This window comes from Oryctolagus cuniculus, chromosome 8 (genome assembly GCF_051225735.1).
Source record: "Oryctolagus cuniculus isolate XC-2025 breed Fujian yellow rabbit chromosome 8, ASM5122573v1, whole genome shotgun sequence".
NCBI lineage: Eukaryota > Metazoa > Chordata > Mammalia > Lagomorpha > Leporidae > Oryctolagus > Oryctolagus cuniculus.
The window spans coordinates 21,232,601-21,256,485 of NC_142874.1; the positions used below are offsets into that span (position 1 = coordinate 21,232,601).

General features: G+C 68.8%; 1 protein-coding gene across 6 annotated transcripts in view; it reads left to right on the forward strand.

Annotated features, from left to right (window-relative positions):
* The window catches only part of LOC149124898 (uncharacterized), a 50,537-nt gene that overhangs the window by 4,760 nt on the left and 21,892 nt on the right, over nt 1–23,885 (forward strand). For 3 of the 6 annotated variants that reach the window (XM_089302133.1, XM_089302131.1, XM_089302132.1), the window contains exons 3-4: nt 5,196–5,312; nt 16,740–16,856. In XM_089302133.1, coding sequence (XP_089158259.1) covers nt 5,196–5,312; nt 16,740–16,856 — 234 coding nt within the window. Of the gene's footprint in view, nt 1–5,195; nt 5,313–13,432; nt 13,539–15,076; nt 15,195–16,739; nt 16,857–23,885 lie in introns of those variants that run through there. The other 3 variants (XM_089302135.1, XM_089302134.1, XR_016211686.1) reach the window with 3 other exon arrangements.

Consider the following 23,885-nt stretch of genomic DNA (forward strand, 5'->3'; position numbering starts at 1 on the left):
TTCTTTGTGGCCTAGGCAGGCAGGCGCCCGTGCTGTCTCCGCACTGACCTAGGCACCCACCCACATGAGGCGTCGGGAGGTGTGGGGCCGGGAGAACATTGCTCTGCCTGGTTTCCTAGGCGGAGGCAGGTGTGTTGTCGGCAGAGACCCTCACTCAGGCCAAGTGCGTGATGTCTCTTCTTCTTCCGCAGACGCCGAGCCCGGCACCCGGGAACCTGTTCCGGACGTGCCGCTCCCAACCATGACTCCCAGCACCGAGGAGGCTGACCCCGACCACGACCACGACCACGGTAGGGGCCCGTGTGCCTTGTGTCCTCTGCCCCTGGGAGCCCGCTGGGTTGCCGGGGCTCCTTGAGCGAGAACGGGCTTTCCTATTGCCTCCGGGACCGGGAAGGTGTCGCCATGCGATTCCTTGTCCCGAAACGCTGGCCTGTGCTCTGGAGCTGCGGGGACGTCCTCGGGGCTCTGCCCGGGAAGGATGTGCTCCCTGGGGAGAGAGGGGCCGCGGTGCGAGTCAGGCGCTCCGAGACGGGGCCGTGTGTCCTCCCGGGTGCTCTGGTTGGCTGCACGCTGCCTGGGCCTGTCCGCAGGTTGTCCGTTTCTCTGCGTGGTGGTCTGCTGACCCGTGCGGGAGGGGCGTAGGCTTCCCCGCCCCCCACGTCTGCTCCCGCCATGACCCACCCCGGGGGTCTGGTGCAGCACTCCCAGCCCGCATGCCTGGCGTGGCCACGGAGGCTGCGAGTGCAGAAGCCTCATGGGACCCGGCGTGGAGTGCCCCACTGCCCCTGGTGGCCCAGTGTGCGCAGCGGACTTAGGCGCGGGCACGCTGGGCTCCGCGAGGGTGGTGCTCTGTGCCTCTGCCTCTCCTGAGACGTCCTTGCCTTCCTCTTGGCGTTGGCTGGTCTCCGAGCTCCCGGGACAGCGTCCAGGAGGCGTGGCCGCTGCCTGAGGACAAGTCCTCGATGTGCCTGCCCTCTGACGCTGGCACGAGCGTGTTCTGGACCCGTGCCGTGCCCCCAGGCAGCTGGGGAGTTGTCTGCCTTGTAGTGCGGCGGGCCACCAGGAGAATCTGACCCAGTGTCCTGGATGGGCCAGTTCCCAGTCGTGCGCTCGTGGCCCAGACCAGACCCGGGCTGGTGTGTGGAGCCAGCCACGCGGGCCCGTCTGTCCTGCGTGCCCTGAGTGGGCGCAGATGAGAGAGGGCGCGGTTGCTCCGTCCGCTTTTCTCCCCTCTCGCCCCCATGCGGGGAGCCGTCCAGCGAGGCCTGGCTGGACTGAGCCCGTGCCGGACACGGTGCTCCGTTGCCGTCCTGGAGGGCCCAGAGGATTGCTCGAGGTGTGCCCACCAGGCCCCTCCCCTGAGACAGGGGGCTGGGTGCCGTCAGGTTCTTTCTTGGCTGCCCCTGGAACCCGGAGGTGGCCCTTGCCTGGTTCCTGGATCCTTTCACTTCCCCTTCCTCGTCGCCTTGCCGTGTGGAAGGGAAGGGCCGCTCTTAGCCCGCCAGCCCTGGCCAAGGAGGGGAACCCACTCGGAGGGTGGGGTGGCACCAAGGCCTTGCGCGGCCCAACGCACAAGGGGGGACGGCGCGCCCTGCTGCGGGCCCTCGCCCTGGCCCCGGTGCCACCAGTTTCCCTTGGCCGGGATTCTTTGTGGCCTAGGCAGGCAGGCGCCCGTGCTGTCTCCGCACTGACCTAGGCACCCACCCACATGAGGCGTCGGGAGGTGTGGGGCCGGGAGAACATTGCTCTGCCTGGTTTCCTAGGCGGAGGCAGGTGTGTTGTCGGCAGAGACCCTCACTGAGGCCAAGTGCGTGATGTCTCTTCTTCTTCCGCAGACGCCGAGCCCGGCACCCGGGAACCTGTTCCGGACGTGCCGCTCCCAACCATGACTCCCAGCACCGAGGAGGCTGACCACGACCACGACCACGACCCCGACCACGACCCCGAGCACGACCACGACCACGACCACGACCACGACCACGGTAGGGGCCCGTGTGCCTTGTGTCCTCTGCCCCTGGGAGCCCGCTGGGTTGCCGGGGCTCCTTGAGCGAGAACGGGCTTTCCTATTGCCTCCGGGACCGGGAAGGTGTCGCCATGGGATTCCTTGTCCCGAAACGCTGGCCTGTGCTCTGGAGCTGCGGGGACGTCCTCGGGGCTCTGCCCGGGAAGGATGTGCTCCCTGGGGAGAGAGGGGCCGCGGTGCGAGTCAGGCGCTCCGAGACGGGGCCGTGTGTCCTCCCGGGTGCTCTGGTTGGCTGCACGCTGCCTGGGCCTGTCCGCAGGTTGTCCGTTTCTCTGCGTGGTGGTCTGCTAACCCGTGCGGGAGGGGCGTAGGCTTCCCCCCCCCCCACGTCTGCTCCCGCCATGACCCACCCCGGGGGTCTGGTGCAGCACTCCCAGCCCGCATGCCTGGCGTGGCCACGGAGGCTGCGAGTGCAGAAGCCTCATGGGACCCGGCGTGGAGTGCCCCACTGCCCCTGGTGGCCCAGTGTGCGCAGCGGACTTAGGCGCGGGCACGCTGGGCTCCGCGAGGGTGGTGCTCTGTGCCTCTGCCTCTCCTGAGACGTCCTTGCCTTCCTCTTGGCGTTGGCTGGTCTCCGAGCTCCCGGGACAGCGTCCAGGAGGCGTGGCCGCTGCCTGAGGACAAGTCCTCGATGTGCCTGCCCTCTGACGCTGGCACGAGCGTGTTCTGGACCCGTGCCGTGCCCCCAGGCAGCTGGGGAGTTGTCTGCCTTGTAGTGCGGCGGGCCACCAGGAGAATCTGACCCAGTGTCCTGGATGGGCCAGTTCCCAGTCGTGCGCTCGTGGCCCAGACCAGACCCGGGCTGGTGTGTGGAGCCAGCCACGCGGGCCCGTCTGTCCTGCGTGCCCTGAGTGGGCGCAGATGAGAGAGGGCGCGGTTGCTCCGTCCGCTTTTCTCCCCTCTCGCCCCCATGCGGGGAGCCGTCCAGCGAGGCCTGGCTGGACTGAGCCCGTGCCGGACACGGTGCTCCGTTGCCGTCCTGGAGGGCCCAGAGGATTGCTCGAGGTGTGCCCACCAGGCCCCTCCCCTGAGACAGGGGGCTGGGTGCCGTCAGGTTCTTTCTTGGCTGCCCCTGGAACCCGGAGGTGGCCCTTGCCTGGTTCCTGGATCCTTTCACTTCCCCTTCCTCGTCGCCTTGCCGTGTGGAAGGGAAGGGCCGCTCTTAGCCCGCCAGCCCTGGCCAAGGAGGGGAACCCACTCGGAGGGTGGGGTGGCACCAAGGCCTTGCGCGGCCCAACGCACAAGGGGGGACGGCGCGCCCTGCTGCGGGCCCTCGCCCTGGCCCCGGTGCCACCAGTTTCCCTTGGCCGGGATTCTTTGTGGCCTAGGCAGGCAGGCGCCCGTGCTGTCTCCGCACTGACCTAGGCACCCACCCACATGAGGCGTCGGGAGGTGTGGGGCCGGGAGAACATTGCTCTGCCTGGTTTCCTAGGCGGAGGCAGGTGTGTTGTCGGCAGAGACCCTCACTCAGGCCAAGTGCGTGATGTCTCTTCTTCTTCCGCAGACGCCGAGCCCGGCACCCGGGAACCTGTTCCGGACGTGCCGCTCCCAACCATGACTCCCAGCACCGAGGAGGCTGACCACGACCACGACCACGACCACGACCACGACCACGACCACGACCACGGTAGGGGCCCGTGTGCCTTGTGTCCTCTGCCCCTGGGAGCCCGCTGGGTTGCCGGGGCTCCTTGAGCGAGAACGGGCTTTCCTATTGCCTCCGGGACCGGGAAGGTGTCGCCATGCGATTCCTTGTCCCGAAACGCTGGCCTGTGCTCTGGAGCTGCGGGGACGTCCTCGGGGCTCTGCCCGGGAAGGATGTGCTCCCTGGGGAGAGAGGGGCCGCGGTGCGAGTCAGGCGCTCCGAGACGGGGCCGTGTGTCCTCCCGGGTGCTCTGGTTGGCTGCACGCTGCCTGGGCCTGTCCGCAGGTTGTCCGTTTCTCTGCGTGGTGGTCTGCTGACCCGTGCGGGAGGGGCGTAGGCTTCCCCGCCCCCCACGTCTGCTCCCGCCATGACCCACCCCGGGGGTCTGGTGCAGCACTCCCAGCCCGCATGCCTGGCGTTGCCACGGAGGCTGCGAGTGCAGAAGCCTCATGGGACCCGGCGTGGAGTGCCCCACTGCCCCTGGTGGCCCAGTGTGCGCAGCGGACTTAGGCGCGGGCACGCTGGGCTCCGCGAGGGTGGTGCTCTGTGCCTCTGCCTCTCCTGAGACGTCCTTGCCTTCCTCTTGGCGTTGGCTGGTCTCCGAGCTCCCGGGACAGCGTCCAGGAGGCGTGGCCGCTGCCTGAGGACAAGTCCTCGATGTGCCTGCCCTCTGACGCTGGCACGAGCGTGTTCTGGACCCGTGCCGTGCCCCCAGGCAGCTGGGGAGTTGTCTGCCTTGTAGTGCGGCGGGCCACCAGGAGAATCTGACCCAGTGTCCTGGATGGGCCAGTTCCCAGTCGTGCGCTCGTGGCCCAGACCAGACCCGGGCTGGTGTGTGGAGCCAGCCACGCGGGCCCGTCTGTCCTGCGTGCCCTGAGTGGGCGCAGATGAGAGAGGGCACGGTTGCTCCGTCCGCTTTTCTCCCCTCTCGCCCCCATGCGGGGAGCCGTCCAGCGAGGCCTGGCTGGACTGAGCCCGTGCCGGACACGGTGCTCCATTGCCGTCCTGGAGGGCCCAGAGGATTGCTCGAGGTGTGCCCACCAGGCCCCTCCCCTGAGACAGGGGGCTGGGTGCCGTCAGGTTCTTTCTTGGCTGCCCCTGGAACCCGGAGGTGGCCCTTGCCTGGTTCCTGGATCCTTTCACTTCCCCTTCCTCGTCGCCTTGCCGTGTGGAAGGGAAGGGCCGCTCTTAGCCCGCCAGCCCTGGCCAAGGAGGGGAACCCACTCGGAGGGTGGGGTGGCACCAAGGCCTTGCGCGGCCCAACGCACAAGGGGGGACGGCGCGCCCTGCTGCGGGCCCTCGCCCTGGCCCCGGTGCCACCAGTTTCCCTTGGCCGGGATTCTTTGTGGCCTAGGCAGGCAGGCGCCCGTGCTGTCTCCGCACTGACCTAGGCACCCACCCACATGAGGCGTCGGGAGGTGTGGGGCCGGGAGAACATTGCTCTGCCTGGTTTCCTAGGCGGAGGCAGGTGTGTTGTCGGCAGAGACCCTCACTCAGGCCAAGTGCGTGATGTCTCTTCTTCTTCCGCAGACGCCGAGCCCGGCACCCGGGAACCTGTTCCGGACGTGCCGCTCCCAACCATGACTCCCAGCACCGAGGAGGCTGACCACGACCACGACCATGACCCCGACCACGACCACGACCACGGTAGGGGCCCGTGTGCCTTGTGTCCTCTGCCCCTGGGAGCCCGCTGGGTTGCCGGGGCTCCTTGAGCGAGAACGGGCTTTCCTATTGCCTCCGGGACCGGGAAGGTGTCGCCATGCGATTCCTTGTCCCGAAACGCTGGCCTGTGCTCTGGAGCTGCGGGGACGTCCTCGGGGCTCTGCCCGGGAAGGATGTGCTCCCTGGGGAGAGAGGGGCCGCGGTGCGAGTCAGGCGCTCCGAGACGGGGCCGTGTGTCCTCCCGGGTGCTCTGGTTGGCTGCACGCTGCCTGGGCCTGTCCGCAGGTTGTCCGTTTCTCTGCGTGGTGGTCTGCTGACCCGTGCGGGAGGGGCGTAGGCTTCCCCGCCCCCCACGTCTGCTCCCGCCATGACCCACCCCGGGGGTCTGGTGCAGCACTCCCAGCCCGCATGCCTGGCGTGGCCACGGAGGCTGCGAGTGCAGAAGCCTCATGGGACCCGGCGTGGAGTGCCCCACTGCCCCTGGTGGCCCAGTGTGCGCAGCGGACTTAGGCGCGGGCACGCTGGGCTCCGCGAGGGTGGTGCTCTGTGCCTCTGCCTCTCCTGAGACGTCCTTGCCTTCCTCTTGGCGTTGGCTGGTCTCCGAGCTCCCGGGACAGCGTCCAGGAGGCGTGGCCGCTGCCTGAGGACAAGTCCTCGATGTGCCTGCCCTCTGACGCTGGCACGAGCGTGTTCTGGACCCGTGCCGTGCCCCCAGGCAGCTGGGGAGTTGTCTGCCTTGTAGTGCGGCGGGCCACCAGGAGAATCTGACCCAGTGTCCTGGATGGGCCAGTTCCCAGTCGTGCGCTCGTGGCCCAGACCAGACCCGGGCTGGTGTGTGGAGCCAGCCACGCGGGCCCGTCTGTCCTGCGTGCCCTGAGTGGGCGCAGATGAGAGAGGGCGCGGTTGCTCCGTCCGCTTTTCTCCCCTCTCGCCCCCATGCGGGGAGCCGTCCAGCGAGGCCTGGCTGGACTGAGCCCGTGCCGGACACGGTGCTCCGTTGCCGTCCTGGAGGGCCCAGAGGATTGCTCGAGGTGTGCCCACCAGGCCCCTCCCCTGAGACAGGGGGCTGGGTGCCGTCAGGTTCTTTCTTGGCTGCCCCTGGAACCCGGAGGTGGCCCTTGCCTGGTTCCTGGATCCTTTCACTTCCCCTTCCTCGTCGCCTTGCCGTGTGGAAGGGAAGGGCCGCTCTTAGCCCGCCAGCCCTGGCCAAGGAGGGGAACCCACTCGGAGGGTGGGGTGGCACCAAGGCCTTGCGCGGCCCAACGCACAAGGGGGGACGGCGCGCCCTGCTGCGGGCCCTCGCCCTGGCCCCGGTGCCACCAGTTTCCCTTGGCCGGGATTCTTTGTGGCCTAGGCAGGCAGGCGCCCGTGCTGTCTCCGCACTGACCTAGGCACCCACCCACATGAGGCGTCGGGAGGTGTGGGGCCGGGAGAACATTGCTCTGCCTGGTTTCCTAGGCGGAGGCAGGTGTGTTGTCGGCAGAGACCCTCACTCAGGCCAAGTGTGTGATGTCTCTTCTTCTTCCGCAGACGCCGAGCCCGGCACCCGGGAACCTGTTCCGGACGTGCCGCTCCCAACCATGACTCCCAGCACCGAGGAGGCTGACCACGACCACGACCACGACCACGGTAGGGGCCCGTGTGCCTTGTGTCCTCTGCCCCTGGGAGCCCGCTGGGTTGCCGGGGCTCCTTGAGCGAGAACGGGCTTTCCTATTGCCTCCGGGACCGGGAAGGTGTCGCCATGCGATTCCTTGTCCCGAAACGCTGGCCTGTGCTCTGGAGCTGCGGGGACGTCCTCGGGGCTCTGCCCGGGAAGGATGTGCTCCCTGGGGAGAGAGGGGCCGCGGTGCGAGTCAGGCGCTCCGAGACGGGGCCGTGTGTCCTCCCGGGTGCTCTGGTTAGCTGCACGCTGCCTGGGCCTGTCCGCAGGTTGTCCGTTTCTCTGCGTGGTGGTCTGCTGACCCGTGCGGGAGGGGCGTAGGCTTCCCCGCCCCCCACGTCTGCTCCCGCCATGACCCACCCCGGGGGTCTGGTGCAGCACTCCCAGCCCGCATGCCTGGCGTGGCCACGGAGGCTGCGAGTGCAGAAGCCTCATGGGACCCGGCGTGGAGTGCCCCACTGCCCCTGGTGGCCCAGTGTGCGCAGCGGACTTAGGCGCGGGCACGCTGGGCTCCGCGAGGGTGGTGCTCTGTGCCTCTGCCTCTCCTGAGACGTCCTTGCCTTCCTCTTGGCGTTGGCTGGTCTCCGAGCTCCCGGGACAGCGTCCAGGAGGCGTGGCCGCTGCCTGAGGACAAGTCCTCGATGTGCCTGCCCTCTGACGCTGGCACGAGCGTGTTCTGGACCCGTGCCGTGCCCCCAGGCAGCTGGGGAGTTGTCTGCCTTGTAGTGCGGCGGGCCACCAGGAGAATCTGACCCAGTGTCCTGGATGGGCCAGTTCCCAGTCGTGCGCTCGTGGCCCAGACCAGACCCGGGCTGGTGTGTGGAGCCAGCCACGCGGGCCCGTCTGTCCTGCGTGCCCTGAGTGGGCGCAGATGAGAGAGGGCGCGGTTGCTCCGTCCGCTTTTCTCCCCTCTCGCCCCCATGCGGGGAGCCGTCCAGCGAGGCCTGGCTGGACTGAGCCCGTGCCGGACACGGTGCTCCGTTGCCGTCCTGGAGGGCCCAGAGGATTGCTCGAGGTGTGCCCACCAGGCCCCTCCCCTGAGACAGGGGGCTGGGTGCCGTCAGGTTCTTTCTTGGCTGCCCCTGGAACCCGGAGGTGGCCCTTGCCTGGTTCCTGGATCCTTTCACTTCCCCTTCCTCGTCGCCTTGCCGTGTGGAAGGGAAGGGCCGCTCTTAGCCCGCCAGCCCTGGCCAAGGAGGGGAACCCACTCGGAGGGTGGGGTGGCACCAAGGCCTTGCGCGGCCCAACGCACAAGGGGGGACGGCGCGCCCTGCTGCGGGCCCTCGCCCTGGCCCCGGTGCCACCAGTTTCCCTTGGCCGGGATTCTTTGTGGCCTAGGCAGGCAGGCGCCCGTGCTGTCTCCGCACTGACCTAGGCACCCACCCACATGAGGCGTCGGGAGGTGTGGGGCCGGGAGAACATTGCTCTGCCTGGTTTCCTAGGCGGAGGCAGGTGTGTTGTCGGCAGAGACCCTCACTCAGGCCAAGTGCGTGATGTCTCTTCTTCTTCCGCAGACGCCGAGCCCGGCACCCGGGAACCTGTTCCGGACGTGCCGCTCCCAACCATGACTCCCAGCACCGAGGAGGCTGACCACGACCACGACCACGACCACGGTAGGGGCCCGTGTGCCTTGTGTCCTCTGCCCCTGGGAGCCCGCTGGGTTGCCGGGGCTCCTTGAGCGAGAACGGGCTTTCCTATTGCCTCCGGGACCGGGAAGGTGTCGCCATGGGATTCCTTGTCCCGAAACGCTGGCCTGTGCTCTGGAGCTGCGGGGACGTCCTCGGGGCTCTGCCCGGGAAGGATGTGCTCCCTGGGGAGAGAGGGGCCGCGGTGCGAGTCAGGCGCTCCGAGACGGGGCCGTGTGTCCTCCCGGGTGCTCTGGTTGGCTGCACGCTGCCTGGGCCTGTCCGCAGGTTGTCCGTTTCTCTGCGTGGTGGTCTGCTAACCCGTGCGGGAGGGGCGTAGGCTTCCCCGCCCCCCACGTCTGCTCCCGCCATGACCCACCCCGGGGGTCTGGTGCAGCACTCCCAGCCCGCATGCCTGGCGTGGCCACGGAGGCTGCGAGTGCAGAAGCCTCATGGGACCCGGCGTGGAGTGCCCCACTGCCCCTGGTGGCCCAGTGTGCGCAGCGGACTTAGGCGCGGGCACGCTGGGCTCCGCGAGGGTGGTGCTCTGTGCCTCTGCCTCTCCTGAGACGTCCTTGCCTTCCTCTTGGCGTTGGCTGGTCTCCGAGCTCCCGGGACAGCGTCCAGGAGGCGTGGCCGCTGCCTGAGGACAAGTCCTCGATGTGCCTGCCCTCTGACGCTGGCACGAGCGTGTTCTGGACCCGTGCCGTGCCCCCAGGCAGCTGGGGAGTTGTCTGCCTTGTAGTGCGGCGGGCCACCAGGAGAATCTGACCCAGTGTCCTGGATGGGCCAGTTCCCAGTCGTGCGCTCGTGGCCCAGACCAGACCCGGGCTGGTGTGTGGAGCCAGCCACGCGGGCCCGTCTGTCCTGCGTGCCCTGAGTGGGCGCAGATGAGAGAGGGCGCGGTTGCTCCGTCCGCTTTTCTCCCCTCTCGCCCCCATGCGGGGAGCCGTCCAGCGAGGCCTGGCTGGACTGAGCCCGTGCCGGACACGGTGCTCCGTTGCCGTCCTGGAGGGCCCAGAGGATTGCTCGAGGTGTGCCCACCAGGCCCCTCCCCTGAGACAGGGGGCTGGGTGCCGTCAGGTTCTTTCTTGGCTGCCCCTGGAACCCGGAGGTGGCCCTTGCCTGGTTCCTGGATCCTTTCACTTCCCCTTCCTCGTCGCCTTGCCGTGTGGAAGGGAAGGGCCGCTCTTAGCCCGCCAGCCCTGGCCAAGGAGGGGAACCCACTCGGAGGGTGGGGTGGCACCAAGGCCTTGCGCGGCCCAACGCACAAGGGGGGACGGCGCGCCCTGCTGCGGGCCCTCGCCCTGGCCCCGGTGCCACCAGTTTCCCTTGGCCGGGATTCTTTGTGGCCTAGGCAGGCAGGCGCCCGTGCTGTCTCCGCACTGACCTAGGCACCCACCCACATGAGGCGTCGGGAGGTGTGGGGCCGGGAGAACATTGCTCTGCCTGGTTTCCTAGGCGGAGGCAGGTGTGTTGTCGGCAGAGACCCTCACTCAGGCCAAGTGCGTGATGTCTCTTCTTCTTCCGCAGACGCCGAGCCCGGCACCCGGGAACCTGTTCCGGACGTGCCGCTCCCAACCATGACTCCCAGCACCGAGGAGGCTGACCACGACCACGACCACGACCACGACCACGACCACGGTAGGGGCCCGTGTGCCTTGTGTCCTCTGCCCCTGGGAGCCCGCTGGGTTGCCGGGGCTCCTTGAGCGAGAACGGGCTTTCCTATTGCCTCCGGGACCGGGAAGGTGTCGCCATGCGATTCCTTGTCCCGAAACGCTGGCCTGTGCTCTGGAGCTGCGGGGACGTCCTCGGGGCTCTGCCCGGGAAGGATGTGCTCCCTGGGGAGAGAGGGGCCGCGGTGCGAGTCAGGCGCTCCGAGACGGGGCCGTGTGTCCTCCCGGGTGCTCTGGTTGGCTGCACGCTGCCTGGGCCTGTCCGCAGGTTGTCCGTTTCTCTGCGTGGTGGTCTGCTGACCCGTGCGGGAGGGGCGTAGGCTTCCCCGCCCCCCACGTCTGCTCCCGCCATGACCCACCCCGGGGGTCTGGTGCAGCACTCCCAGCCCGCATGCCTGGCGTGGCCACGGAGGCTGCGAGTGCAGAAGCCTCATGGGACCCGGCGTGGAGTGCCCCACTGCCCCTGGTGGCCCAGTGTGCGCAGCGGACTTAGGCGCGGGCACGCTGGGCTCCGCGAGGGTGGTGCTCTGTGCCTCTGCCTCTCCTGAGACGTCCTTGCCTTCCTCTTGGCGTTGGCTGGTCTCCGAGCTCCCGGGACAGCGTCCAGGAGGCGTGGCCGCTGCCTGAGGACAAGTCCTCGATGTGCCTGCCCTCTGACGCTGGCACGAGCGTGTTCTGGACCCGTGCCGTGCCCCCAGGCAGCTGGGGAGTTGTCTGCCTTGTAGTGCGGCGGGCCACCAGGAGAATCTGACCCAGTGTCCTGGATGGGCCAGTTCCCAGTCGTGCGCTCGTGGCCCAGACCAGACCCGGGCTGGTGTGTGGAGCCAGCCACGCGGGCCCGTCTGTCCTGCGTGCCCTGAGTGGGCGCAGATGAGAGAGGGCGCGGTTGCTCCGTCCGCTTTTCTCCCCTCTCGCCCCCATGCGGGGAGCCGTCCAGCGAGGCCTGGCTGGACTGAGCCCGTGCCGGACACGGTGCTCCGTTGCCGTCCTGGAGGGCCCAGAGGATTGCTCGAGGTGTGCCCACCAGGCCCCTCCCCTGAGACAGGGGGCTGGGTGCCGTCAGGTTCTTTCTTGGCTGCCCCTGGAACCCGGAGGTGGCCCTTGCCTGGTTCCTGGATCCTTTCACTTCCCCTTCCTCGTCGCCTTGCCGTGTGGAAGGGAAGGGCCGCTCTTAGCCCGCCAGCCCTGGCCAAGGAGGGGAACCCACTCGGAGGGTGGGGTGGCACCAAGGCCTTGCGCGGCCCAACGCACAAGGGGGGACGGCGCGCCCTGCTGCGGGCCCTCGCCCTGGCCCCGGTGCCACCAGTTTCCCTTGGCCGGGATTCTTTGTGGCCTAGGCAGGCAGGCGCCCGTGCTGTCTCCGCACTGACCTAGGCACCCACCCACATGAGGCGTCGGGAGGTGTGGGGCCGGGAGAACATTGCTCTGCCTGGTTTCCTAGGCGGAGGCAGGTGTGTTGTCGGCAAAGACCCTCACTCAGGCCAAGTGTGTGATGTCTCTTCTTCTTCCGCAGACGCCGAGCCCGGCACCCGGGAACCTGTTCCGGACGTGCCGCTCCCAACCATGACTCCCAGCACCGAGGAGGCTGACCACGACCACGACCACGGTAGGGGCCCGTGTGCCTTGTGTCCTCTGCCCCTGGGAGCCCGCTGGGTTGCCGGGGCTCCTTGAGCGAGAACGGGCTTTCCTATTGCCTCCGGGACCGGGAAGGTGTCGCCATGCGATTCCTTGTCCCGAAACGCTGGCCTGTGCTCTGGAGCTGCGGGGACGTCCTCGGGGCTCTGCCCGGGAAGGATGTGCTCCCTGGGGAGAGAGGGGCCGCGGTGCGAGTCAGGCGCTCCGAGACGGGGCCGTGTGTCCTCCCGGGTGCTCTGGTTGGCTGCACGCTGCCTGGGCCTGTCCGCAGGTTGTCCGTTTCTCTGCGTGGTGGTCTGCTGACCCGTGCGGGAGGGGCGTAGGCTTCCCCGCCCCCCACGTCTGCTCCCGCCATGACCCACCCCGGGGGTCTGGTGCAGCACTCCCAGCCCGCATGCCTGGCGTGGCCACGGAGGCTGCGAGTGCAGAAGCCTCATGGGACCCGGCGTGGAGTGCCCCACTGCCCCTGGTGGCCCAGTGTGCGCAGCGGACTTAGGCGCGGGCACGCTGGGCTCCGCGAGGGTGGTGCTCTGTGCCTCTGCCTCTCCTGAGACGTCCTTGCCTTCCTCTTGGCGTTGGCTGGTCTCCGAGCTCCCGGGACAGCGTCCAGGAGGCGTGGCCGCTGCCTGAGGACAAGTCCTCGATGTGCCTGCCCTCTGACGCTGGCACGAGCGTGTTCTGGACCCGTGCCGTGCCCCCAGGCAGCTGGGGAGTTGTCTGCCTTGTAGTGCGGCGGGCCACCAGGAGAATCTGACCCAGTGTCCTGGATGGGCCAGTTCCCAGTCGTGCGCTCGTGGCCCAGACCAGACCCGGGCTGGTGTGTGGAGCCAGCCACGCGGGCCCGTCTGTCCTGCGTGCCCTGAGTGGGCGCAGATGAGAGAGGGCGCGGTTGCTCCGTCCGCTTTTCTCCCCTCTCGCCCCCATGCGGGGAGCCGTCCAGCGAGGCCTGGCTGGACTGAGCCCGTGCCGGACACGGTGCTCCGTTGCCGTCCTGGAGGGCCCAGAGGATTGCTCGAGGTGTGCCCACCAGGCCCCTCCCCTGAGACAGGGGGCTGGGTGCCGTCAGGTTCTTTCTTGGCTGCCCCTGGAACCCGGAGGTGGCCCTTGCCTGGTTCCTGGATCCTTTCACTTCCCCTTCCTCGTCGCCTTGCCGTGTGGAAGGGAAGGGCCGCTCTTAGCCCGCCAGCCCTGGCCAAGGAGGGGAACCCACTCGGAGGGTGGGGTGGCACCAAGGCCTTGCGCGGCCCAACGCACAAGGGGGGACGGCGCGCCCTGCTGCGGGCCCTCGCCCTGGCCCCGGTGCCACCAGTTTCCCTTGGCCGGGATTCTTTGTGGCCTAGGCAGGCAGGCGCCCGTGCTGTCTCCGCACTGACCTAGGCACCCACCCACATGAGGCGTCGGGAGGTGTGGGGCCGGGAGAACATTGCTCTGCCTGGTTTCCTAGGCGGAGGCAGGTGTGTTGTCGGCAGAGACCCTCACTCAGGCCAAGTGCGTGATGTCTCTTCTTCTTCCGCAGACGCCGAGCCCGGCACCCGGGAACCTGTTCCGGACGTGCCGCTCCCAACCATGACTCCCAGCACCGAGGAGGCTGACCACGACCACGACCACGACCACGGTAGGGGCCCGTGTGCCTTGTGTCCTCTGCCCCTGGGAGCCCGCTGGGTTGCCGGGGCTCCTTGAGCGAGAACGGGCTTTCCTATTGCCTCCGGGACCGGGAAGGTGTCGCCATGGGATTCCTTGTCCCGAAACGCTGGCCTGTGCTCTGGAGCTGCGGGGACGTCCTCGGGGCTCTGCCCGGGAAGGATGTGCTCCCTGGGGAGAGAGGGGCCGCGGTGCGAGTCAGGCGCTCCGAGACGGGGCCGTGTGTCCTCCCGGGTGCTCTGGTTGGCTGCACGCTGCCTGGGCCTGTCCGCAGGTTGTCCGTTTCTCTGCGTGGTGGTCTGCTAACCCGTGCGGGAGGGGCGTAGGCTTCCCCGCCCCCCACGTCTGCTCCCGCCATGACCCACCCCGGGGGTCTGGTGCAGCACTCCCAGCCCGCATGCCTGGCGTGGCCACGGAGGCTGCGAGTGCAGAAGCCTCATGGGACCCGGCGTGGAGTGCCCCACTGCCCCTGGTGGCCCAGTGTGCGCAGCGGACTTAGGCGCGGGCACGCTGGGCTCCGCGAGGGTGGTGCTCTGTGCCTCTGCCTCTCCTGAGACGTCCTTGCCTTCCTCTTGGCGTTGGCTGGTCTCCGAGCTCCCGGGACAGCGTCCAGGAGGCGTGGCCGCTGCCTGAGGACAAGTCCTCGATGTGCCTGCCCTCTGACGCTGGCACGAGCGTGTTCTGGACCCGTGCCGTGCCCCCAGGCAGCTGGGGAGTTGTCTGCCTTGTAGTGCGGCGGGCCACCAGGAGAATCTGACCCAGTGTCCTGGATGGGCCAGTTCCCAGTCGTGCGCTCGTGGCCCAGACCAGACCCGGGCTGGTGTGTGGAGCCAGCCACGCGGGCCCGTCTGTCCTGCGTGCCCTGAGTGGGCGCAGATGAGAGAGGGCGCGGTTGCTCCGTCCGCTTTTCTCCCCTCTCGCCCCCATGCGGGGAGCCGTCCAGCGAGGCCTGGCTGGACTGAGCCCGTGCCGGACACGGTGCTCCGTTGCCGTCCTGGAGGGCCCAGAGGATTGCTCGAGGTGTGCCCACCAGGCCCCTCCCCTGAGACAGGGGGCTGGGTGCCGTCAGGTTCTTTCTTGGCTGCCCCTGGAACCCGGAGGTGGCCCTTGCCTGGTTCCTGGATCCTTTCACTTCCCCTTCCTCGTCGCCTTGCCGTGTGGAAGGGAAGGGCCGCTCTTAGCCCGCCAGCCCTGGCCAAGGAGGGGAACCCACTCGGAGGGTGGGGTGGCACCAAGGCCTTGCGCGGCCCAACGCACAAGGGGGGACGGCGCGCCCTGCTGCGGGCCCTCGCCCTGGCCCCGGTGCCACCAGTTTCCCTTGGCCGGGATTCTTTGTGGCCTAGGCAGGCAGGCGCCCGTGCTGTCTCCGCACTGACCTAGGCACCCACCCACATGAGGCGTCGGGAGGTGTGGGGCCGGGAGAACATTGCTCTGCCTGGTTTCCTAGGCGGAGGCAGGTGTGTTGTCGGCAGAGACCCTCACTCAGGCCAAGTGCGTGATGTCTCTTCTTCTTCCGCAGACGCCGAGCCCGGCACCCGGGAACCTGTTCCGGACGTGCCGCTCCCAACCATGACTCCCAGCACCGAGGAGGCTGACCACGACCACGACCACGACCACGACCACGACCACGGTAGGGGCCCGTGTGCCTTGTGTCCTCTGCCCCTGGGAGCCCGCTGGGTTGCCGGGGCTCCTTGAGCGAGAACGGGCTTTCCTATTGCCTCCGGGACCGGGAAGGTGTCGCCATGCGATTCCTTGTCCCGAAACGCTGGCCTGTGCTCTGGAGCTGCGGGGACGTCCTCGGGGCTCTGCCCGGGAAGGATGTGCTCCCTGGGGAGAGAGGGGCCGCGGTGCGAGTCAGGCGCTCCGAGACGGGGCCGTGTGTCCTCCCGGGTGCTCTGGTTGGCTGCACGCTGCCTGGGCCTGTCCGCAGGTTGTCCGTTTCTCTGCGTGGTGGTCTGCTGACCCGTGCGGGAGGGGCGTAGGCTTCCCCGCCCCCCACGTCTGCTCCCGCCATGACCCACCCCGGGGGTCTGGTGCAGCACTCCCAGCCCGCATGCCTGGCGTGGCCACGGAGGCTGCGAGTGCAGAAGCCTCATGGGACCCGGCGTGGAGTGCCCCACTGCCCCTGGTGGCCCAGTGTGCGCAGCGGACTTAGGCGCGGGCACGCTGGGCTCCGCGAGGGTGGTGCTCTGTGCCTCTGCCTCTCCTGAGACGTCCTTGCCTTCCTCTTGGCGTTGGCTGGTCTCCGAGCTCCCGGGACAGCATCCAGGAGGCGTGGCCGCTGCCTGAGGACAAGTCCTCGATGTGCCTGCCCTCTGACGCTGGCACGAGCGTGTTCTGGACCCGTGCCGTGCCCCCAGGCAGCTGGGGAGTTGTCTGCCTTGTAGTGCGGCGGGCCACCAGGAGAATCTGACCCAGTGTCCTGGATGGGCCAGTTCCCAGTCGTGCGCTCGTGGCCCAGACCAGACCCGGGCTGGTGTGTGGAGCCAGCCACGCGGGCCCGTCTGTCCTGCGTGCCCTGAGTGGGCGCAGATGAGAGAGGGCGCGGTTGCTCCGTCCGCTTTTCTCCCCTCTCGCCCCCATGCGGGGAGCCGTCCAGCGAGGCCTGGCTGGACTGAGCCCGTGCCGGACACGGTGCTCCATTGCCGTCCTGGAGGGCCCAGAGGATTGCTCGAGGTGTGCCCACCAGGCCCCTCCCCTGAGACAGGGGGCTGGGTGCCGTCAGGTTCTTTCTTGGCTGCCCCTGGAACCCGGAGGTGGCCCTTGCCTGGTTCCTGGATCCTTTCACTTCCCCTTCCTCGTCGCCTTGCCGTGTGGAAGGGAAGGGCCGCTCTTAGCCCGCCAGCCCTGGCCAAGGAGGGGAACCCACTCGGAGGGTGGGGTGGCACCAAGGCCTTGCGCGGCCCAACGCACAAGGGGGGACGGCGCGCCCTGCTGCGGGCCCTCGCCCTGGCCCCGGTGCCACCAGTTTCCCTTGGCCGGGATTCTTTGTGGCCTAGGCAGGCAGGCGCCCGTGCTGTCTCCGCACTGACCTAGGCACCCACCCACATGAGGCGTCGGGAGGTGTGGGGCCGGGAGAACATTGCTCTGCCTGGTTTCCTAGGCGGAGGCAGGTGTGTTGTCGGCAGAGACCCTCACTCAGGCCAAGTGCGTGATGTCTCTTCTTCTTCCGCAGACGCCGAGCCCGGCACCCGGGAACTTGTTCCGGACGTGCCGCTCCCAACCATGACTCCCAGCACCGAGGAGGCTGACCACGACCACGACCATGACCCCGACCACGACCACGACCACGGTAGGGGCCCGTGTGCCTTGTGTCCTCTGCCCCTGGGAGCCCGCTGGGTTGCCGGGGCTCCTTGAGCGAGAACGGGCTTTCCTATTGCCTCCGGGACCGGGAAGGTGTCGCCATGCGATTCCTTGTCCCGAAACGCTGGCCTGTGCTCTGGAGCTGCGGGGACGTCCTCGGGGCTCTGCCCGGGAAGGATGTGCTCCCTGGGGAGAGAGGGGCCGCGGTGCGAGTCAGGCGCTCCGAGACGGGGCCGTGTGTCCTCCCGGGTGCTCTGGTTGGCTGCACGCTGCCTGGGCCTGTCCGCAGGTTGTCCGTTTCTCTGCGTGGTGGTCTGCTGACCCGTGCGGGAGGGGCGTAGGCTTCCCCGCCCCCCACGTCTGCTCCCGCCATGACCCACCCCGGGGGTCTGGTGCAGCACTCCCAGCCCGCATGCCTGGCGTGGCCACGGAGGCTGCGAGTGCAGAAGCCTCATGGGACCCGGCGTGGAGTGCCCCACTGCCCCTGGTGGCCCAGTGTGCGCAGCGGACTTAGGCGCGGGCACGCTGGGCTCCGCGAGGGTGGTGCTCTGTGCCTCTGCCTCTCCTGAGACGTCCTTGCCTTCCTCTTGGCGTTGGCTGGTCTCCGAGCTCCCGGGACAGCGTCCAGGAGGCGTGGCCGCTGCCTGAGGACAAGTCCTCGATGTGCCTGCCCTCTGACGCTGGCACGAGCGTGTTCTGGACCCGTGCCGTGCCCCCAGGCAGCTGGGGAGTTGTCTGCCTTGTAGTGCGGCGGGCCACCAGGAGAATCTGACCCAGTGTCCTGGATGGGCCAGTTCCCAGTCGTGCGCTCGTGGCCCAGACCAGACCCGGGCTGGTGTGTGGAGCCAGCCACGCGGGCCCGTCTGTCCTGCGTGCCCTGAGTGGGCGCAGATGAGAGAGGGCGCGGTTGCTCCGTCCGCTTTTCTCCCCTCTCGCCCCCATGCGGGGAGCCGTCCAGCGAGGCCTGGCTGGACTGAGCCCGTGCCGGACACGGTGCTCCGTTGCCGTCCTGGAGGGCCCAGAGGATTGCTCGAGGTGTGCCCACCAGGCCCCTCCCCTGAGACAGGGGGCTGGGTGCCGTCAGGTTCTTTCTTGGCTGCCCCTGGAACCCGGAGTTGGCCCTTGCCTGGTTCCTGGATCCTTTCACTTCCCCTTCCTCGTCGCCTTGCCGTGTGGAAGGGAAGGGCCGCTCTTAGCCCGCCAGCCCTGGCCAAGGAGGGGAACCCACTCGGAGGGTGGGGTGGCACCAAGGCCTTGCGCGGCCCAACGCACAAGGGGGGACGGCGCGCCCTGCTGCGGGCCCTCGCCCTGGCCCCGGTGCCACCAGTTTCCCTTGGCCGGGATTCTTTGTGGCCTAGGCAGGCAGGCGCCCGTGCTGTCTCCGCACTGACCTAGGCACCCACCCACATGAGGCGTCGGGAGGTGTGGGGCCGGGAGAACATTGCTCTGCCTGGTTTCCTAGGCGGAGGCAGGTGTGTTGTCGGCAGAGACCCTCACTCAGGCCAAGTGTGTGATGTCTCTTCTTCTTCCGCAGACGCCGAGCCCGGCACCCGGGAACCTGTTCCGGACGTGCCGCTCCCAACCATGACTCCCAGCACCGAGGAGGCTGACCACGACCACGACCACGGTAGGGGCCCGTGTGCCTTGTGTCCTCTGCCCCTGGGAGCCCGCTGGGTTGCCGGGGCTCCTTGAGCGAGAACGGGCTTTCCTATTGCCTCCGGGACCGGGAAGGTGTCGCCATGCGATTCCTTGTCCCGAAACGCTGGCCTGTGCTCTGGAGCTGCGGGGACGTCCTCGGGGCTCTGCCCGGGAAGGATGTGCTCCCTGGGGAGAGAGGGGCCGCGGTGCGAGTCAGGCGCTCCGAGACGGGGCCGTGTGTCCTCCCGGGTGCTCTGGTTAGCTGCACGCTGCCTGGGCCTGTCCGCAGGTTGTCCGTTTCTCTGCGTGGTGGTCTGCTGACCCGTGCGGGAGGGGCGTAGGCTTCCCCGCCCCCCACGTCTGCTCCCGCCATGACCCACCCCGGGGGTCTGGTGCAGCACTCCCAGCCCGCATGCCTGGCGTGGCCACGGAGGCTGCGAGTGCAGAAGCCTCATGGGACCCGGCGTGGAGTGCCCCACTGCCCCTGGTGGCCCAGTGTGCGCAGCGGACTTAGGCGCGGGCACGCTGGGCTCCGCGAGGGTGGTGCTCTGTGCCTCTGCCTCTCCTGAGACGTCCTTGCCTTCCTCTTGGCGTTGGCTGGTCTCCGAGCTCCCGGGACAGCGTCCAGGAGGCGTGGCCGCTGCCTGAGGACAAGTCCTCGATGTGCCTGCCCTCTGACGCTGGCACGAGCGTGTTCTGGACCCGTGCCGTGCCCCCAGGCAGCTGGGGAGTTGTCTGCCTTGTAGTGCGGCGGGCCACCAGGAGAATCTGACCCAGTGTCCTGGATGGGCCAGTTCCCAGTCGTGCGCTCGTGGCCCAGACCAGACCCGGGCTGGTGTGTGGAGCCAGCCACGCGGGCCCGTCTGTCCTGCGTGCCCTGAGTGGGCGCAGATGAGAGAGGGCGCGGTTGCTCCGTCCGCTTTTCTCCCCTCTCGCCCCCATGCGGGGAGCCGTCCAGCGAGGCCTGGCTGGACTGAGCCCGTGCCGGACACGGTGCTCCGTTGCCGTCCTGGAGGGCCCAGAGGATTGCTCGAGGTGTGCCCACCAGGCCCCTCCCCTGAGACAGGGGGCTGGGTGCCGTCAGGTTCTTTCTTGGCTGCCCCTGGAACCCGGAGGTGGCCCTTGCCTGGTTCCTGGATCCTTTCACTTCCCCTTCCTCGTCGCCTTGCCGTGTGGAAGGGAAGGGCCGCTCTTAGCCCGCCAGCCCTGGCCAAGGAGGGGAACCCACTCGGAGGGTGGGGTGGCACCAAGGCCTTGCGCGGCCCAACGCACAAGGGGGGACGGCGCGCCCTGCTGCGGGCCCTCGCCCTGGCCCCGGTGCCACCAGTTTCCCTTGGCCGGGATTCTTTGTGGCCTAGGCAGGCAGGCGCCCGTGCTGTCTCCGCACTGACCTAGGCACCCACCCACATGAGGCGTCGGGAGGTGTGGGGCCGGGAGAACATTGCTCTGCCTGGTTTCCTAGGCGGAGGCAGGTGTGTTGTCGGCAGAGACCCTCACTCAGGCCAAGTGTGTGATGTCTCTTCTTCTTCCGCAGACGCCGAGCCCGGCACCCGGGAACCTGTTCCGGACGTGCCGCTCCCAACCATGACTCCCAGCACCGAGGAGGCTGACCACGACCACGACCACGGTAGGGGCCCGTGTGCCTTGTGTCCTCTGCCCCTGGGAGCCCGCTGGGTTGCCGGGGCTCCTTGAGCGAGAACGGGCTTTCCTATTGCCTCCGGGACCGGGAAGGTGTCGCCATGCGATTCCTTGTCCCGAAACGCTGGCCTGTGCTCTGGAGCTGCGGGGACGTCCTCGGGGCTCTGCCCGGGAAGGATGTGCTCCCTGGGGAGAGAGGGGCCGCGGTGCGAGTCAGGCGCTCCGAGACGGGGCCGTGTGTCCTCCCGGGTGCTCTGGTTGGCTGCACGCTGCCTGGGCCTGTCCGCAGGTTGTCCGTTTCTCTGCGTGGTGGTCTGCTGACCCGTGCGGGAGGGGCGTAGGCTTCCCCGCCCCCCACGTCTGCTCCCGCCATGACCCACCCCGGGGGTCTGGTGCAGCACTCCCAGCCCGCATGCCTGGCGTGGCCACGGAGGCTGCGAGTGCAGAAGCCTCATGGGACCCGGCGTGGAGTGCCCCACTGCCCCTGGTGGCCCAGTGTGCGCAGCGGACTTAGGCGCGGGCACGCTGGGCTCCGCGAGGGTGGTGCTCTGTGCCTCTGCCTCTCCTGAGACGTCCTTGCCTTCCTCTTGGCGTTGGCTGGTCTCCGAGCTCCCGGGACAGCGTCCAGGAGGCGTGGCCGCTGCCTGAGGACAAGTCCTCGATGTGCCCTCTGACGCTGGCACGAGCGTGTTCTGGACCCGTGCCGTGCCCCCAGGCAGCTGGGGAGTTGTCTGCCTTGTAGTGCGGCGGGCCACCAGGAGAATCTGACCCAGTGTCCTGGATGGGCCAGTTCCCAGTCGTGCGCTCGTGGCCCAGACCAGACCCGGGCTGGTGTGTGGAGCCAGCCACGCGGGCCCGTCTGTCCTGCGTGCCCTGAGTGGGCGCAGATGAGAGAGGGCGCGGTTGCTCCGTCCGCTTTTCTCCCCTCTCGCCCCCATGCGGGGAGCCGTCCAGCGAGGCCTGGCTGGACTGAGCCCGTGCCGGACACGGTGCTCCGTTGCCGTCCTGGAGGGCCCAGAGGATTGCTCGAGGTGTGCCCACCAGGCCCCTCCCCTGAGACAGGGGGCTGGGTGCCGTCAGGTTCTTTCTTGGCTGCCCCTGGAACCCGGAGGTGGCCCTTGCCTGGTTCCTGGATCCTTTCACTTCCCCTTCCTCGTCGCCTTGCCGTGTGGAAGGGAAGGGCCGCTCTTAGCCCGCCAGCCCTGGCCAAGGAGGGGAACCCACTCGGAGGGTGGGGTGGCACCAAGGCCTTGCGCGGCCCAACGCACAAGGGGGGACGGCGCGCCCTGCTGCGGGCCCTCGCCCTGGCCCCGGTGCCACCAGTTTCCCTTGGCCGGGATTCTTTGTGGCCTAGGCAGGCAGGCGCCCGTGCTGTCTCCGCACTGACCTAGGCACCCACCCACATGAGGCGTCGGGAGGTGTGGGGCCGGGAGAACATTGCTCTGCCTGGTTTCCTAGGCGGAGGCAGGTGTGTTGTCGGCAGAGACCCTCACTCAGGCCAAGTGCGTGATGTCTCTTCTTCTTCCGCAGACGCCGAGCCCGGCACCCGGGAACCTGTTCCGGACGTGCCGCTCCCAACCATGACTCCCAGCACCGAGGAGGCTGACCACGACCACGACCACGACCACGGTAGGGGCCCGTGTGCCTTGTGTCCTCTGCCCCTGGGAGCCCGCTGGGTTGCCGGGGCTCCTTGAGCGAGAACGGGCTTTCCTATTGCCTCCGGGACCGGGAAGGTGTCGCCATGCGATTCCTTGTCCCGAAACGCTGGCCTGTGCTCTGGAGCTGCGGGGACGTCCTCGGGGCTCTGCCCGGGAAGGATGTGCTCCCTGGGGAGAGAGGGGCCGCGGTGCGAGTCAGGCGCTCCGAGACGGGGCCGTGTGTCCTCCCGGGTGCTCTGGTTGGCTGCACGCTGCCTGGGCCTGTCCGCAGGTTGTCCGTTTCTCTGCGTGGTGGTCTGCTGACCCGTGCGGGAGGGGCGTAGGCTTCCCCGCCCCCCACGTCTGCTCCCGCCATGACCCACCCCGGGGGTCTGGTGCAGCACTCCCAGCCCGCATGCCTGGCGTGGCCACGGAGGCTGCGAGTGCAGAAGCCTCATGGGACCCGGCGTGGAGTGCCCCACTGCCCCTGGTGGCCCAGTGTGCGCAGCGGACTTAGGCGCGGGCACGCTGGGCTCCGCGAGGGTGGTGCTCTGTGCCTCTGCCTCTCCTGAGACGTCCTTGCCTTCCTCTTGGCGTTGGCTGGTCTCTGAGCTCCCGGGACAGCGTCCAGGAGGCGTGGCCGCTGCCTGAGGACAAGTCCTCGATGTGCCTGCCCTCTGACGCTGGCACGAGCGTGTTCTGGACCCGTGCCGTGCCCCCAGGCAGCTGGGGAGTTGTCTGCCTTGTAGTGCGGCGGGCCACCAGGAGAATCTGACCCAGTGTCCTGGATGGGCCAGTTCCCAGTCGTGCGCTCGTGGCCCAGACCAGACCCGGGCTGGTGTGTGGAGCCAGCCACGCGGGCCCGTCTGTCCTGCGTGCCCTGAGTGGGCGCAGATGAGAGAGGGCGCGGTTGCTCCGTCCGCTTTTCTCCCCTCTCGCCCCCATGCGGGGAGCCGTCCAGCGAGGCCTGGCTGGACTGAGCCCGTGCCGGACACGGTGCTCCGTTGCCGTCCTGGAGGGCCCAGAGGATTGCTCGAGGTGTGCCCACCAGGCCCCTCCCCTGAGACAGGGGGCTGGGTGCCGTCAGGTTCTTTCTTGGCTGCCCCTGGAACCCGGAGGTGGCCCTTGCCTGGTTCCTGGATCCTTTCACTTCCCCTTCCTCGTCGCCTTGCCGTGTGGAAGGGAAGGGCCGCTCTTAGCCCGCCAGCCCTGGCCAAGGAGGGGAACCCACTCGGAGGGTGGGGTGGCACCAAGGCCTTGCGCGGCCCAACGCACAAGGGGGGACGGCGCGCCCTGCTGCGGGCCCTCGCCCTGGCCCCGGTGCCACCAGTTTCCCTTGGCCGGGATTCTTTGTGGCCTAGGCAGGCAGGCGCCCGTGCTGTCTCCGCACTGACCTAGGCACCCACCCACATGAGGCGTCGGGAGGTGTGGGGCCGGGAGAACATTGCTCTGCCTGGTTTCCTAGGCGGAGGCAGGTGTGTTGTCGGCAGAGACCCTCACTCAGGCCAAGTGCGTGATGTCTCTTCTTCTTCCGCAGACGCCGAGCCCGGCACCCGGGAACCTGTTCCGGACGTGCCGCTCCCAACCATGACTCCCAGCACCGAGGAGGCTGACCCCGACCACGACCACGACCACGGTAGGGGCCCGTGTGCCTTGTGTCCTCTGCCCCTGGGAGCCCGCTGGGTTGCCGGGGCTCCTTGAGCGAGAACGGGCTTTCCTATTGCCTCCGGGACCGGGAAGGTGTCGCCATGCGATTCCTTGTCCCGAAACGCTGGCCTGTGCTCTGGAGCTGCGGGGACGTCCTCGGGGCTCTGCCCGGGAAGGATGTGCTCCCTGGGGAGAGAGGGGCCGCGGTGCGAGTCAGGCGCTCCGAGACGGGGCCGTGTGTCCTCCCGGGTGCTCTGGTTGGCTGCACGCTGCCTGGGCCTGTCCGCAGGTTGTCCGTTTCTCTGCGTGGTGGTCTGCTGACCCGTGCGGGAGGGGCGTAGGCTTCCCCGCCCCCCACGTCTGCTCCCGCCATGACCCACCCCGGGGGTCTGGTGCAGCACTCCCAGCCCGCATGCCTGGCGTGGCCACGGAGGCTGCGAGTGCAGAAGCCTCATGGG